The 17,080-nt window shown below is 40.1% G+C and overlaps 1 protein-coding gene across 14 annotated transcripts in view; it reads left to right on the forward strand.

Annotated features, from left to right (window-relative positions):
- Nucleotides 1–14,811, forward strand: part of plch2a (phospholipase C, eta 2a) — a 273,662-nt gene extending 258,851 nt beyond the window's left edge. For 4 of the 14 annotated variants that reach the window (XM_030139855.1, XM_030139856.1, XM_030139860.1 and 1 more), the window contains 4 exons: nt 892–971; nt 2,473–2,550; nt 6,456–6,837; nt 11,982–14,811. In XM_030139855.1, the coding sequence (XP_029995715.1) occupies nt 892–971; nt 2,473–2,550; nt 6,456–6,837; nt 11,982–13,627 (2,186 nt within the window). In that variant the 3' untranslated portion in view covers nt 13,628–14,811. Of the gene's footprint in view, nt 1–891; nt 972–2,472; nt 2,551–6,455; nt 7,714–8,998; nt 9,011–10,539; nt 10,569–11,981 lie in introns of all 14 variants that reach the window. The other 10 variants (XM_030139859.1, XM_030139857.1, XM_030139861.1 and 7 more) reach the window with 9 other exon arrangements.
- The last annotated feature ends 2,269 nt before the right edge of the window (nt 14,812–17,080 follow it).

Below are 17,080 nucleotides of genomic sequence, written 5' to 3' on the forward strand. Positions count from 1 at the left end.
TACATGATAACCGACATGATAGATAAGTAGTGACTTGAATGCAGTCAAAGATCGTCTACAACTAACCTCACCTGTCTTCTTTAAGTGTTTCTAAAGCAAGTGCTCCTGCTGCTATTTGGCTCTATGTAAAACAGAAGTCTGCATCAATGTAAATTAAGCTACCACTATGGGCCAAGCCGACATTTTCCACGTATCACACTATTCTTTTTATAAATCTGTTGTGTTTTTATGGCATTGAGACTGGATCACTGCTATTGAGTCTTTCTGCCACAATGATCACAGCTACGTCTCAAATATACCTTTATAAAATAAACTCTAAAGTGACTTGAAGTGTGATTTCTTGCTACCAAAACATTCCTCACGATCACTAGACATAGTTAAGGATTTAGACACTAAACGTCAAGGTAGAGACGCTGGCATGAGCCGGGTTGCATGAGGGTATATGAAATTTGCATTATTCTTTGTTGTGCTGGGAGTCTTATCATTTGTCTCAGTTGGCTGAATTTCTAAGACAACTAACTTAATAGTATTGCACACTGCTACCACACAAGAGGTGTAGGAGAGTGCCATTGGGAGTGACTGCAAGGATTTCTTAATGAAAATCCGACCTGTGTTCCTAACGTAGAAATCAGTGTATAGGCTGGTATAATGGTTAGTCATTAGCTTAAAAATAGAGCTCACTAACATCAACAAACAAGTTATGAGCACAACATTGATTCAAACACAAGCCTTACGTGAGTATGCACAAATTTTGCTTATAAACCCTTTAATACAGTATTGAATAAACTCTGAGGAGCTACACAAAGTTTATTCAGTAGTATATGGTCTGTACACTGCTGGAAACTAGACATTGTGATATACCCGCTGATTTTTGTGCATGTGTCTATGCAGGTTATCGTCATGTGTACTTGGAAGGTATGGAGGAAGCTTCCATTTTTGTTCATGTCGCAGTGAATGACATCACTGGTAAGGTAGGTACTACTGAAAAAGCCAAAACATTTGAATCCTTTCTTGTAAAAATTCCGTAAGTGCTTAAATATTTATAATGCATTGTCACAGTTTAGTTTATAGGGTTAAAACATGTACAACATGTATCCCCAGTGTGTAAATGCTTGTATAGTAAAGCACAGTAGAGAGGCCAAATAATGTTATGGTTTTCAACAAAACAGTTTTTGCCTAATTGTGTTGTGTAAAAACATAGTTAAAAAACAAATAAACATCGGATCACACTGTGACTTATGGCTGTAGGTTAACACCAGCAAGAAAATATTGATAACAAACGTGTAAAACTATTTTTATTAAACAGAAGATAAAGCTGCATATTGAAAAATATTGCTCATTAAAATATTAAAAAAGATGGATTAAGTGACAATATTTTATCTAAAATATGGTTTCTGACATTAGTGAAAGGATTCATTAAAATTTGTTGGGGGGGGGGGGGGGGACTCTACAGGATACCTATCTTAATACCTAATACTGCCACTGATATAGTTTTTGAAATAATAGACCATTAGGCTACATTACAGGACTCTGCAGACGACTTTAGATTTGAAGTGAAGGGTCCAAGACCTGGAGACCTGTGGCTGTTGCAACACCTGACTGAGGAGAGCGAGGATGGAGGGTTATGTAAATTTAACTTATGTCACCAAGTCTACTAATTAGTAGTGAAATTATATCAGGGTTGGAAACAGAATGATTTTATTACAGCCATTTTCAGCCAGATTTTAGTCCCATATTACCTTTGTCCTCCTCCTTTGTCTTCTCTTTAACATCTGTAACCTGTCCTTTCAAGCTGTGGAACTTTTACAATATTGAGATTGTGCTATAACAGGTTAATTTAATTAAATATGCTTATTCTTGCTAGTTGTTTGTTTTGGTAAATTCCACAGTAATACTAATTTGACAGTTGAACTCAATTTAGCAATTATTCTAGCCTCTTGGGGTAGGCCACCTGTTGGCCTAACCCAAAATCCTTTCCCCACATTGCTAAAACAAAGAAGCCTTGAGGAAACACAGGGTTGACACTTGATGACACCAGGATATTACAATACCTTTTTACAGCTTTTAGTTTCTTTGCCATGTCCAAATGAGTTTCTCACTGGATTGTATGTAGTCTGCAGTTTAGTTTTAGACTAGATTACAGCTGATTCTGTCAGAACAACTATAGGAATTATTCCTGCTGAAATGCTTTTCCTGTTTCTTAAATAATCCAATCTTCCCTCTGACCCCATTAGCTGTTTTGCTTGGCTTTGAGTGCACTCAGCTCTTTTGAGCCATGTTCTAAATGGCCTCTAAGTTGTTCACTTTGTCCTTGCTTTGAACTTCCTCTTCATAGTTGCTGTGTCTCCTGCTGTGATTTTTCTCTTACCCCCCCTCAATTCCACCCCAATCCTACCACCTGTTTTCTCTTTGTCTCTGCCACTTTCCTTCTCTGATCTCAGTTCTTCTTCCTTTGTCTGTTTGTAATTTCAGTGGACTCCTCTTTTTCCAAACGCTCCATTTAGAGGCAGGAAATTTTTAGGAGTCCTGAAGCTGCCACTCAGAACTCAGGTGTAGTGAGACCCAGTCAGCATCTTGCATGAGCCTCACGCTCCACCCTTTCTGCTACCTAAGTGACACCTTACCCCTTGCACCCCCACTTACCATCAGTCAACTGCAAACATTAAAAATTAAAAGGCCAACTCATGTCTCCATGAGTTATGAAGGCTTGATCTGCCTACATTTCACTGACCTTCCAAAGTAGATCCAATGTGATTAACCTCCACCACACACCAGGCAGACCGAGAACAGAGATGTGAATCAGGACACCTGCTAAGATGCATAAGCTTCCTGCTGCTGTTTTTCTCTATGAGGTGGTTTTTCTCTCAGCTCAGGAGTTTTTTCATTGTTCTGCAATGCAGGGATATACTGTTCCAATGTCTTTGGTGAGATCCTTTTCCACTTTCACTATAGAACAGTGATTCCCAACCTTTTTGGACTCGTGACCCCATTTTAACATAACAATTTTCTGGCGATTCCAGACTTTAAAAGCAGAGGCATTTTTTGCTAAAATTAATGTTTTTGATCATGTAATAGTTTGCTACACTATGTTATAAATAAATGTTCATTTTAGATGACATTGAGTCTATATAATGTATATTATTATGGACGGAGTCAGAAAAGCGAGGTTGAGATTACTGTACAAAGTGAGAATTTTATTTTCCTTGGTCAGGATATGTATAGTCAGTGCAGCTTGTACTTACAAGGCTACAATGAATTACCAAACAATTAAAGAATTTTTAATCAGTAAATACATACTGGCCACAATGAACATCTGAAAGATAAACAGTACCACAGTGCTTCAGTTTCAGCTTCAGAGGGATGCTTTTCCACTTTGAACACTGAGGACATGGAAGTTGTGCTGTAATAGCTAAATTTCATTAAATGTGCTTATTCTCACAAGTTTTTTGTTTAGGTAAATTCCACATTAAATTCTAATTTGACACTTGAACTCAATTTAGTAATTATCCTAGCCTCTTGTGGTAGGCAACCTGTTGGCCTAACCCAAAATTCTTTCCCCACATTGCTAAAACAAAGAATCCTTGAGTCCTTAAATTCTGCTTGATATGCAGGAGAATAGTTTTTACCCTCGGCCCTTGCCACAGGGTATTGTCATCAGTTCGTCATCCGTTTGTCCGTATGTGCAAAACCTTTGGTGTGGATTGAAGGCCGAGGGTTTTCAAATGCAAGCACATTACGTTTTAAGTGTCTTGTTTGAATCCACAGTGGCCCATTTTCTGTGAACTGTCTCTGATATCAAAACTAATCAGTCAGTTATGGTCAGCATCATTGATGTAAACTGTGAGTTTAGCTTGCTTATGGTTAGTATGCTAGTTTTATATAAGCTAGCTTCAACCATGCTAGTGGTTTGCAACAAAAGAACAAAAAATAAACAAACCAGTAGAATTGATATCGGCATTAGTTATCAAACATCCAGTTATGTAAAACCATTGTGTCTTTATTGGCCTAGAATGTCATGTCCCTAAAGATACATCCTGTAAAGACAAACAACATCATGTAACTTTTGGGGGAAAAACAAAACTCCTCTTTGTTTGTGCTGCAAGTTTTCTCTGAAGTGTTCAAAGTAGGTGGGCCTGTGCTGCAGCACACAGTGCAGTCAGTCACTTTAAAACTGTGTGCATTATGCCAAGTTCTGAAGACTTCAACTCTGACAAATAATGAAGCCAAAAATCTGCTAAATATTTGTTCCAGAAATATAATGAATCAGAGATACAGTATGCAGTATACTTCTTTGACAGGTTTGCTGTGCAAAATGTATTAATTTGTTAATCCTGTTTTGCATTTGCAAACCAAACTGTTTATTAGTGAGTTGTTCTGGTTGAAAATTAGCTCCATACAACATGCTTCCATATTTTGCAACACAATTTATTTATCTGATTGGATGACATGTAGCCTACCATAAAATTAGAATTTAAATAATCTGCCACTGGGTGAAACTCCAGTCAAGTGATGGTTGAATTATAGTGATGCTTTGCTTGATGAGAACTTAGGGTCCAAATTTTTATTTCCTGAAGTCAGTAGTTCAGTGTTTTTGGTCGCAAAAATAAAGCAAGTTTGAGTCTGCTGCTTTTATTTTGGCACCTAAACAACATCTTTCAGGAAATTTTCACAAAGTTTGATAATGATGCCATTTTGTCTGAATGTCTAACTTGCAGTAAAGTTATTAATGCACAGTTTGCATCTTGCCCATATCCTCCAAAATGACATAGATTCCATCACCAGATTCAGAAAAAAGCATTGTGCTTCCTTTTTCACTGTTTTGCCGTGGTACTTTTTCCTGGGCAGTCCTTACTGTGGAAGAATCCTTATTCCCAGAACAATTCTTTTACTGCACTGTCAAGAATTCTATTTCATGGTTTCATAGGCAGAGGCTCTTTGCCTCACAGCTTAATGTGTGCAGCTTCCTCTTCTCCTTTCTTTTTTAAATCTCAACCAAAGATTTCTTGACTTAATTGTTGTCTCGTCCTAGTCATGTACTTAAGTTTCCTTTTTGCTAGATATTCAGTAAACCACTCATTTCAGTGATCAATACTATTTGGATCTACTTTTTACATTTTTAAAACATCTTGATGTCAAAAACCCAGAAATGTTTTATGGGTAAGATATATTAATACCCTATCCAAACATCATCTGAGTTTGAAGGCCACATTTGTATGGACTGGTCCAGTGTCATGTTGGAGAATGTTACAGTGAGGTTCATAGTCATCAGTGTGGTCTGTCTTTCTGTCCCTTATATCATCCCTTGGTTCATTGTATCATGTGACCTTCACCATGCAGAAATTTAAGTAAAGGCGTAGGAACACTCCACAGATTTTTACACTTCTCTCTAGAAACACCAAGTCACAGTTTTATAAAGCTTTACATTCATGATGAAAATGCCAGTGGTTTTTTTCCCTTTTGTACCACAAAACAAACTTGGGGAAAAGGGTCTAATTCTAGCAAAACCTCACAGTCTGGGACCCCCAAACTATTCTGTGTTGACCAGAGCATTACCCTTTACAAGAGGTTTCAAGTATGTGTTACTAATATTAACTAATGATTGCCTGCTGCTGTACACAATCTGTGTACATACTCAAAATGCTAACCTCAGGTGTAACAGTATACGTATTCAGCACATCTCCATTCTGGGGTAATGATGTGGTGTGTATGTTCAGCACAGCAATAAAGCCACAGGAAAATTTCATATAAATCTTAATAAATGGCTAGTTTCCCATTAGGATTCATTCAGCTATACATTCAGAAACCTGACTAGCATAATATATTTAATTATGTAAATATACTGTAGCCAATTAAACTACCACATTTGCTGTGTTTCCGGGCTGTAATTTTATAGAACTTTTTGCAATAGAAAACTGGAGAGGTAAAGAGTTAATGTCCATAATGGGAGATTGAAGCCCTTTTTTCCAAGGGCTGACAGAGCAAACATCTCACTCATGACTGATCAGCTCTTTCCTGCATCTTCCCAGGTGTTCCCTTAAAATGTGAAAACATGGCAAGTGGTTTGGACTTGAAAATTTTCATAAATTGAACATACTAGCCTACATTTCAGGCAGGAACGTACTGTTACACCCCCAAATCTAACAACTTTGAATCCAACTGGTATTCAAAGATTGTGTGCATGGGTTGCAGCTGAATGGACATTGAAATGATATCAAGTGATCATTTGGACGTGACCTTTCAAAAACTGTGTTGAATACATGAGAGTTGTGTTTTACTTACTGAAGCATGTTCTTTGTACAGAAAAAGCAATACGTGATTACAATAATGCAGTGTTGATAATTTTACCTGCATTATGACAGACATCACTCCTGTAGGACTCATCTCTGGCTCATTAGTTTGGTTAGTTATCATTTGCAATGTGTTTTTGACGATAATTTGTGTTGTGTTTTTGTTAGGCCAGAGCAGCCACCGGCATAAAAGGGCTGTTTCACAGAAACCCAAAGCAGGCTTCCCTGGACAGCCATGCTGCTGCACAGCACAGCCGTAAGCACCCATTTGGTGCTCACCTCCTGCGCCGCACTGCCAGTGCACCCACCAAAGGCCAGCCCAAAATTAAGAAAGGCTTCCCAGAGATTGCCATTGACACCAAAGACTACAGCTCGGAGGGTGCTAGTGAGGAGAGAGAGCCTGAGGACAGGGACAAGGCCTCTTCTGATGCCTCTCACCAGCCCACAACACCACAACATCGCAACGGGGACTCACTGGGATCCCACCAAGCCAAGGGTCCCTGGGACCATCCTGACACCAATGGGGCTCTTCATCCTGAGGAGGGCAAAGGTAAGAGCCCACTTTTTGCTCCTCGTCAACCTCGGAGTGAGCCTTTGAAACGTGCGAGTCGGCTCCGCTTTCATGACCCCCTGGATATGAAGCCAGGGGTGTTCGCGCGTGTTGCGCTCAACAGCTCGGGCAGGGTGGGGATGTCCTCCAACTGCATTACATGTGTGATCGGCTCCAAGGAGAGTCCAGAGGCTGAAAGGAAGGGTCAGACTGAAGTAAGGCAGGGGCGCAAATCTATAAAGGGAGATGGGGAGAAACATGAGAGAAGTCCACGCTGTTCCTCAACCAAGAGGCAAGTCCAGCCAGAGCCTATAGCCAAGCCGCAGCCCCTAGCTGCACAACCAGACCCATCACAGTCTTCACCACATATCAAGCCCCACACAGAGGGCCAGTTTCAGTACACTCCCCCAGCCCTCTTCCGACCTATCTCCTTCCCCAGATCCAGTGTCAGGCAAACATTGGGTGCCCAGTACATCAGACCTGAGCCTGATGCTACACAGAGGAATGTCCGGTCTTGCAGTGTCCCCCGCAGATGCTTCCCCAACACTGTAACACCAGCACTGAGCCTCACACCAGACTGCAAGACCAAACTCCACTGGCAGCACCAAGCAACATGCCCAGACTATGCTGCTGTTTTCAGCGCAGCACATGTCCCATTCACAAACAGCGATGCAAATGATGGTCTGTCACCCAGTGACAGTAGCAGCTGTGATAGCTTCAGCAGTCTAAGCAGTTTGGAGTCACCGCCTATGCTGCCTCCGCGTTCGGTCCTTGATGGTCGCAAACGAGCCGTAGGCACCCTGCAGCGAGAGATGAATGCCCTGTTCGCCCAGAAAATGGAAGAGTTGCGCCATAAATCCCCCATGTTTTTTGCTGGTAAGATGTAGCGTTACTGAGGCAGTACTAGCAGCAACAGCATAGCTGCTGTGTAGTGGCTGCAGTGGACATTTGTGTAAACTGTAGATAACCCCCAAACACTAGTAGCATATGAAACTGTATTTAGGTCTTAGTAAAGGTAGGTAGACTCCCATGTCCCTCATGGTTTGTTCAAGTTCCACCCCTTCCACCTAGAATAGTCAGATATTGATAATGTCTCTTTTATTTAATATTAGGATTGGATACTGGAACCTAAACAGTACTGTGAAACTGATACCTGTGCCTAAATGGTGCCTGGGCGAGTTTCACTGCAGGAACTTCGGGGTAATTTTACAGGGCCGAGGCTGTTGGTACATGTCTCCACTACAGGAACTTTTATGAGGTCTAGCAGAGTCCCTGCCAGGGCAAGGTCTGTTTAGGGTACCGACCAGGTAGAACGTCTGGGCGGAGTTTAAAAGTTTAATTGATGCTCATGGGGTATACCCAGAGCAGGATATCATGTCAGTAAGCAGCATTTTTAAGCTCAGCCGAAGACAAATAATAAATAGCATAATTTGGTTGGATCAACAGATTTTACAATTGAAAGAATATTGTATGATAAGTGGGCTGACGCAGATGTGCAGGTACTGCTTGTTTTCTACAGCCAAATCAGTCTTGCAACTATCACAGCTGATTACATTGGCAGTGGGTCCGACTGTAGTGGAGACGCGGCAGCCGAGAGGGCAGTGAGATGATGGTCCCCAGAGTTAATGTGGTGGAACATGTCTGAACATCTAAATACAAATAATTTAACACAAGATGAATACAACTTAACCCAAATAGCTCTCTGCTATCAAGTGTATCCTGTGCATGGTTCCCCCTCTGCACACTAAGGGGCAACTGTGGCTCAAGAGGTAAAGCAGGTAGTCCAATAACCAGAGGGGTTAGCAGTTCAAATCCCATTCAGACATTCCCAGGGCAATTGCATCTTGCCCCTCTTGCCCTGGGGCAGGCTGATGGAAGTGTGGATGACGGTGGAGTGAATGAATAATGGATTCAGTTTAAAGTTTTTTGTTGATAAGCACTGTGTTAAAACCAAACCATAACTCTTATAGTTGTTTTTAAACATTTGATGCAAGTCCCACTGAAGCGGCACCAAAATGAGACATTTTTAATTTCAGTACCCAACCCTGATAGATAGATGGAGAGATAGATGGACTTCATTAATCCCAAACTGGGAAATTACAATTATTAAGATGGCCTCTCATTAAATTCCTGTATCTGAAACTTTCCCCATGCTTTGCAGATGAGAGAAGTGGTAAGTGTTTAACCCAAAATGAATACAAGTAGTTTTGCTTAAGTTATTGAAATGTATGATTTTGTAAACTTTAAGGCCCAGAAGTTAATGTACAATACACTAGATATTTTTTACAACTTAGTAAAATTAAGTTCAGTCAGGTTCAGCAGAATGTAATTGTAGAATACTTTGTTTTTGCTGTCAATAATACAATATGCTCAATAAGATGAAGTTGACATTATGTTGTTCTGCTTATTATGACAGCATCATCTTTTAAAGTATGTCCTCTGTTACTTGTGCATAGTAATGATTTCAACTGATTATTGTTTGACTGAAATGTAGGATAAATTGGTCATATATGACTGAGAAATTAAGAGATAGACACTGGAAAGGAGGAAGAACTGGGAAAAGTTGATATTTGGGCAAACAAACAAAAAAACAAAAACAGATGAACAGCATAGCTTCAGTCTGTATGGTTTAGCAGCCATCTGCTTCATGTATGCACTGCCTCCACTCCATCACAGACAACAGAGGACATACAGGGGTTGGACAAAATAATGGAAACACCTTAAAAAATCAACAAAATATAATTTAATATGGTGTAGGTCCGCCTTTTGCGGCAATTACAGCCTCAGTTCTCCGAGGTATTGATTCATACAACTTATGAATTGTTTCCAAAGGAATTTTAAGCCATTCTTCAGTTAGAATGCCCTCCAACTCTTTTAGAGACGATGGCGGTGGAAATCGACGTCTTACTTGAATCTCTAAAACTGACCATAAATGCTTAATAATGTTGAGGTCTGGGGACTGTGCCGGCCATACGAGATGCTCAACTTCATTAGAATGTTCCTCATGCCATTCTTTAACAATTCTAGCTGTATGGATTGGGGCATTATCATGTTGAGGTGAAGGTGTTTCCATTATTTTGTCCAACCCCTGTACATCACAAGTTGACTCCCCGTCACAACAAGCAACGTAATGTAAGGTGAACTTCGTCATCTCTATAGTAGTAATCTTTATCACTGCGCCATAACCACTATTTGAGGTCTGGACATCACAAAAAAAAAACCAAAAAACCACACTCCTCCATTTTTACATGACATGTTTCAAGGGAGTGAACCCCACTGAACCCCAGCTGCTCCACTCAGTTCCACTCCTTGGTAGGCTCCTGTATTTGTCATTTGAGGGCCCTCAGTGTTTCCTCTCCTGCACCAAATCTTACAAGGGAAATAAAGCTAGACTACGTTTTCTCGAGTCTCATCACAATACCAGATATGCACTGACATCTGTTCAGTCATATGATGCTGGCAGATATTGAGTCTCATTATCTTGACACCTTTGTCTTTGTCTTCTTTTCCAATGTAACAAGTGCTATACTGTGTGTCTTAATTTTTCAATTTGTAGGTTTTATGCAATGGCTCTTTTTTTCCTGTTCAGATGCTTTTCTTTCCTGTAAGCCATTTCCTTGCCTGCATTCTCCTACTTCTTTCCAGTTTTGCTAAATTCCTTTTTCCTCTCTGTCCCTTTTTGCACGCTTTCTCTGTTCCTAGTGCAGAATTGAGGGGATGACCAGAGCCAGGTAAACCGCTGAATGCATATATACCTTTCTGAATACATCCTGTGTACCTGGACCTTCACTTCACCCATCACACTCTGTCTCACCAACCTGCTTCTCTGATGATTGCTGCTGTGTGTTGAAGCTCTTCTCCATCTCTGCACATCCTAGACACTCTAGAATATACCAGTAGAAATGATAAGAGCACCATACTACCTTTTTTTCTTCAGTGCATTAATTGAATGGGGTGTAAGAGCAGCCAGGAACACTGAAAATCCCCTGGTTGGTCAATTTGTCAACAAAAGTCTTTACTCTGACTTCAGCAGAGAGGGGGAAAAAAATCACACAATTCATGACACTTTGTGCACATCATATATTATTTTTGACTGTTATATCTCTGTGTTTTAAGAGTTTAACTAAAAGTAGGATTTTATCCCAAATGCAATGGACTCAAATGCATTTCTCACAATTACATCTTGCCTGTCCAGTAAACTACTGAGATCTTGGAACAAAACAGCTAGAAAGACTATCAAGCACAAGTTACTGATATATACAGGGTGGGGAAGCAAAAGTTACAATATTTTGAGGCAGGGATTGAAAGACAGTGTATGACCAAATAGTTTATTGAAAGTCATGAGAATTTATTTGCCACAAGAAAATTTACATAATAGAAAATGTTTTTATTCTGTGTCCTTCTTTCTCAATAACTGCCTTCACACGCTTCCTGAAACTTGCACAAGTGTTCCTCAAATATTCGGGTGACAATTTCTCCCATTCTTCTTTAATAGTATCTTCCAGACTTTCTCGTAATAGTTTTGCTCATAGTCATTCTCTTCTTTCCATTATAAACAGTCTTTATGGACACTCCAACTATTTTTGAAATCTCCTTTGGTGTGACGAGTGTATTCAGCAAATCACACACTCTTTGACGTTTGCTTTCCTGATTACTCATATGGGCAAAAGTTTCTGAAAAGGTATGGATAATAGTGTTAGGTATGATTATGGACATCAATATATGTTGGTTTCAAACAATTGACGTAGTGCCTGCTGAGAAAAAACAACTAAATGTTCATTGTAAATTTTGCTTCCCCACCCTGTATATGATAAATGCACAAGAGGCTGGTTTTATATTTTGTTTGTGTTTTTTTCCAAAGAGGAAGAACAAATCTGCCTTGGTTAACAAGTACTCACTGTTTAAGCCAACTTTTTAATGAAGCTTTATTAATGTATTCTTTAATAAAAAGTTATGAAAAATATGTTCAAAACAGACAAATAATTTTCTCAAATATACCTTTAGAAAAAAGTAAATAATGTGACTTTCCCTTAGCTTACTTTGAATATAATGTTTGGCAATTTGACAGCCTCAGATATGAAACTAATAACAACAGCAATAATAATGATAGAAAAGATGTAAAGATATTTTTTTTCTCTTTACAGATTGTTCCAGAGTGCAAAGAACAGTCCCCCACCTTCCATTTCTTGCACTAAAATCTGAAGACACCAGTAACAAACACTTGAGCTGCTCTGTCTCCACTCCAGAAGACACCTCGGCTTCACATCATTCTCCATCCACACCACTGCATTCACCACCCTTAGCAATAAATGTAAAATCTTCATTGTCATCTTCTACTAATGAGGCAATGGATAGTCCTGCCAAAAGATACGTAGCTCCTCCCAGAATCACACCAGTCCCTCCAACATCCCCTGCTGAGCAAACTGTCCAATCACAGTTCAGTAATCAGAGCCTGGCCAACAGAAACATCCAGATACCCATGGAGCATGCACCAAACCAGACGGAAACCCAAGAAACTCTTGCAGACAGAATAAATGTTTCAACAGACTTAACATCAGCACTCAGAGCAGAGCCACCAGCTAGTGCTGAATCTGCTGGAGCACCTGCAGTTCAGTCAGTCCAGGCCAAGAGGGCAATGTTTAGCAGTCCCCAATCAAAGACACCAGTAAGAAGAACAAAAAGTGAAGGCTATGTTCATGCTCCTGTGGCCTCAGTTGGCCAAACCCAGTCAGCGATACCACAGGTCTGCACAGATGCTACTATGAATGACCAGCTTTGGAGCAAGCTGGAGCCTGGCAACCATCGAGACAGCATGTCCTCCTCCTCCAGCATCTCCTCCAGTGACACAGTCATTGACTTGTCCCTGCCAAACCTTGCAAGGAAGAGCCTGAGCAGCCTACCTTCAGCCAGCAGCACCTGTGATCAGCCCTGGGGCAACTGCCGTCACTCAGCTTTAGTTCCTTGCAACACCATGCGAGTCAACAAGAGCAAGTCCAACCCCAACCTTCCACAGAGCGAGTGTCCCATACATGAGCTTCAGTCCCGCCCGCTGCAGTCCCCTCAGGAAGCATCTTTGGACTCGCTCAACACACTGACTCAAAGAAGGCACACCTGGAGCCGCCTGTTCATGGAAGAGCTCAAGCAGTCATCAGGTAGAAGTCGACCTTCCTCCACAGCTACATCGGTGGCAGCTACAACCTGTATGTCCAAAAGCCTTGGGGATCTAACATCTGACGACATCTCCTGTAACTTTGATAGCAAGTATCGCAGCATCAGCCGCAGCTTCATTATCAGGCCACACAGAGACCAGCTCCACAAGGGTGGCTTGCAGAAAACCAAGCCACCCTGCAACCTCACAGAGCAGCTCCGGAAGCTAACTGATGTGGAGCCCCTAACTGCTAGCGACTTTGCTCCTGAAAACAAAGCTAATGACCCTCAGGAGGAATGTGTTGACGAGACCCTAGTGCGAAGGACATCCTCAAGGAGCCAAAGCCGTGTGCGCTACATTGCGAACAGAGCCAAGAAGGCACAGGAAAGGCAAAGGCTCCAGGGCCTGGTCCAAGGCAGAAGTGCAAGCTTTAGCCTAACTGGTAGCATCAGCAGCGGAAGTAGCAGCAGCCCTATTGAGGAGCGGGGGAACCCCGAAGGGGCGTGTTGCGTGGCCCGGAGTCCCTGTAACAGCCTAGACCTACTGAGTCAGCTTACCCCTCAAGGAACCCCCTCCCTTAGACAGCCCCAGTCATCCCCAGACTCTGAAAACAGTGAGGTCTTTTTCATGCTCAAACTCTAAGGGCTGGCTGACTTGGAATTGATCGTGAGAAACACAGCTAGAGACTTGTTTGGGATAACGTCCAGTTTTTCAGAAAAATCTGCATATCTTGCAAAATATCTCACTGAAAAAGAATCACAACCCAGATTACTTCAAGCTCTCATAGAAAACTGTGTTCCACTAAATTAGTAACACATAAACAATCTATTCTGTATTGTTACATTGCACAAGATCCATTTTTGTAACTTTGAGGAAATATTGTCCTGACACTGGAGAGTGATTGTTGTAAAGGCAACTTCTACAGCTCTGTCATTTGTTTGCACCAAATGTTAGATAAATGCCAGAATGTATTTAGTGAAAATACCAGATGTTTTTATATGTTTCTGTTAAATGTGATCTACATTCAAGTCTTACTTTGCAATGTTACATGAGCATACAGTAGCAATAGATCACAACTAGAGGATAGGATTTGAAATGTTCCATTCTTTTTATTTACTCGAACTGTATACTGTAGATATTTCTTGACTGATTTTACTAATTACGTTAAGGCGTTATAATACTAACTAGCCCATCCATCTACAAGCAATATTTTGAAAATGATGGCATGGTGTCATGTTGAAGATAATGTACAGCTTGAAGCTTATCACTGAGGCTTGTCAAATTTTTTTGTTGAAAAAAATAGAAAGATTCACTCCTATGGTGCAGGATTAAAGGTCGTAGTATTCTCTATACCTTTTTTTTTTTTTTTTTTTTTTTTTTGCATTTTGATCAAGCTGCCAATATTCTCCTGACCTGTAGCATGTCACACAATTTAGATCCCGTACTTTAAAGCAGTGGCAGACTACTCCATACCAAGTTTTACCCTTTTTAGTTGACTGCATGTTCTTTTATGCACTGTAATATTTATCCTAAGGCTGTGCTTTATTTTACAAAGAGTTTTTATATGAAGATTTATCAATATTCTAAAGCTCGTTTTTGAATCGTCTGATGGTCTCAAAAGCATCATGTCCGAATGCTTGTGTTCTCATTGGTCTGTGGTACTAAAACAAGATGGAGATGATCTGTATCAAAGCACGTTTATTTGTCGACCTGCTGTATTGTTTGCACTGCCATGCCAGTTCTTTGTGCAAAATTTTAGGGACAATATTTAATTCAAATCTTGTTGAATTATGACCTAAATAAATCTCAAATCAATATTAAGTTAAGATTTTTGACAGCTCATTTATTTCATTTCCATTTAATCAGTGGTGAGGTGGAGACAAAGGCAAGCTGTTAATAGATGGTTAAGCTGAGCCTCATACAAGCTGACATATAAAAGCCTTTGGCCTTGGTCTTGGCAGACTCCACTTGCTGCTAATTATGGGCTCTGCTTAAGTTTGTATTTACCAGACATCACCTCTCTCAACCTCTTTGGCAAAACCCTCCAGACCTCCTGCAGGAAGGGAGAATGTTCTAGAACAAAGAATTAAGGCTGTACAACAGACAACATGTTCAACTGGTCATTGAAGAGGAAAAATCCTTTTGATTTTGTCTTGCCACCCAGGATTACACCACTACTGACTTAGTCCGCTCAGATGATGGAGGTCTGCAGGCATGATGGATTTTTAAATTGGAAGATAGCATCGGCCCCCATCCCTGGAACAAAAAGTAACGTGATGTGTTCCTCAGTGTCTGTGTGTCCTATGTAGGGTTTATGTTCAGCAAGACATTCCTAATAAAATCCACTTGGAGGATATTTGAAGTAAAAATGCAATTGCCAGAAGTAAAATGCAAAAAAATGATAAATCTTAAACTACTCCACAGTCACATGACTTCATCACGGTCACTAAATTAGCATCTTGTTACAATCAGGTTTCACGTGCTCACCTCTTCAACAAAAACCCTTCCTTCTAGACCTGATCTGAGTGAGCAGAACAGTTTGAAAGAGCATAGCACAAGGCTGTAGATGAGTTTTCTTAATGTCCCCAACAACCTCTGTATTTGTGGAACCTTAAACCTAAGCAAAAGTCCATAACACATTTTCTTGTAAGTGATGGTTCAAATGTAATCTTAACCCTTAAATGGTTCGTGGTGACCTAAAATTTTAAACATGATGATGTGATATAAAACATTGAAGAACAGTTAAAAGATTTTTAAGTTTCAAAGCCTTTTATTGGCAAAAAAGCACATTGATGCAAGTGTCAGGTTGCATTTGTATTATCAAGTTTCACCTCTGTCCTTCTTAACTGACAAAATCCATTAACTTTAAGATTAAATAAATTTGCAAACACGTGATTTTAAGGCTAATTTTTGCAGTGTTCTGTAATACATGGAGTATAAAGTAGTCATACTTTAGATGAAATGCCTAAATTCCCAGTTGATAAAATGTATTAGTTTCCACCCTCAGGGCTCATTTCTGGGCACAGTACACATCTTTGGAAAGAGTGCAGACCCTGTGGGACCTGGGATAATAATTACAATGTTATGGATTCCTGCATATCTTATAGGAAGCACATGAGGACATGCCTCTTGGAAAACTCAATTCTCCAGTACACTCCAAATTTATGAACCCCAAGTCTAAGTTGTCAAGCTGCCCGTGCTTTCTCAGGACACTGATTTGTCAGTCAAAGACTTGTCCATTGTGAAGTCTGTGGTTTCCAAAGCTGACGGCCACCTCTGGCGAGCTGTCAGACACTGCCGGGCCTCTTCTGCTCTGTTAGATTTTGTGAAGCATGACATGCTCATTTTAGCTCCACAGACTCCACTCCAGCCAGTACACAAATACAAAGGACTGCCTCATTAGGATTCCAAGAAAACGGCAGTGTCCCTCTTAAAGCTGTATTTATCTAGACTATTTGGCACAGATTGGCCTTTCAAATGAAACCACGGAGTCCAGTCTAGCACTTTGGGCCTGAGAGAATGTTTTGGTGAATGCAGTGCCTGCTTTCAAAATGAAATCACATCCTGTTTTTAAGGCTTCGTGTTTGTAAATCAGTTTTGTCTGTAGGCTTATACTAAAATGCTTATGCTTTGTTGGTTTTTGGTTTTTGTGTGTGGATATTTTATTATTATTGCAAATTATGTCAATTTGAAGTTGTGTGTTTGGAGGGGTCTTAAGAGAGGCAATAGAAAGTGAATTTATGAGGAATTTTTTTATCTACCATGTTGAGCTGATGACATGGAACAGATTTAATGTTGGTTTAGAAACAAAATTATTAAGACTATATAATGTGTAAGTTGCAACTAATAAACCAGAAGTTAGAAATATGAACACAATCAAGACAAGAACATAATTTAAACAAATAAATAAATCTGATAAATAAGAACTACAATCATTAAATCAATAATGTGAAACAAAAACCTTTAAAACTAATGTTAAAACAAAATTGAAGTAAATAATAAAAAAACAAATTTTGACTGTCTTAAGATGGCAAGATGTAAGTTAAACCAACTGAGTATGAAAAATCTTTAATCAAACATAAAATCTAAGCTGTG

This window comes from Sphaeramia orbicularis, chromosome 7, assembly GCF_902148855.1.
Source record: "Sphaeramia orbicularis chromosome 7, fSphaOr1.1, whole genome shotgun sequence".
Classification (NCBI taxonomy): Eukaryota; Metazoa; Chordata; class Actinopteri; order Kurtiformes; family Apogonidae; genus Sphaeramia; species Sphaeramia orbicularis.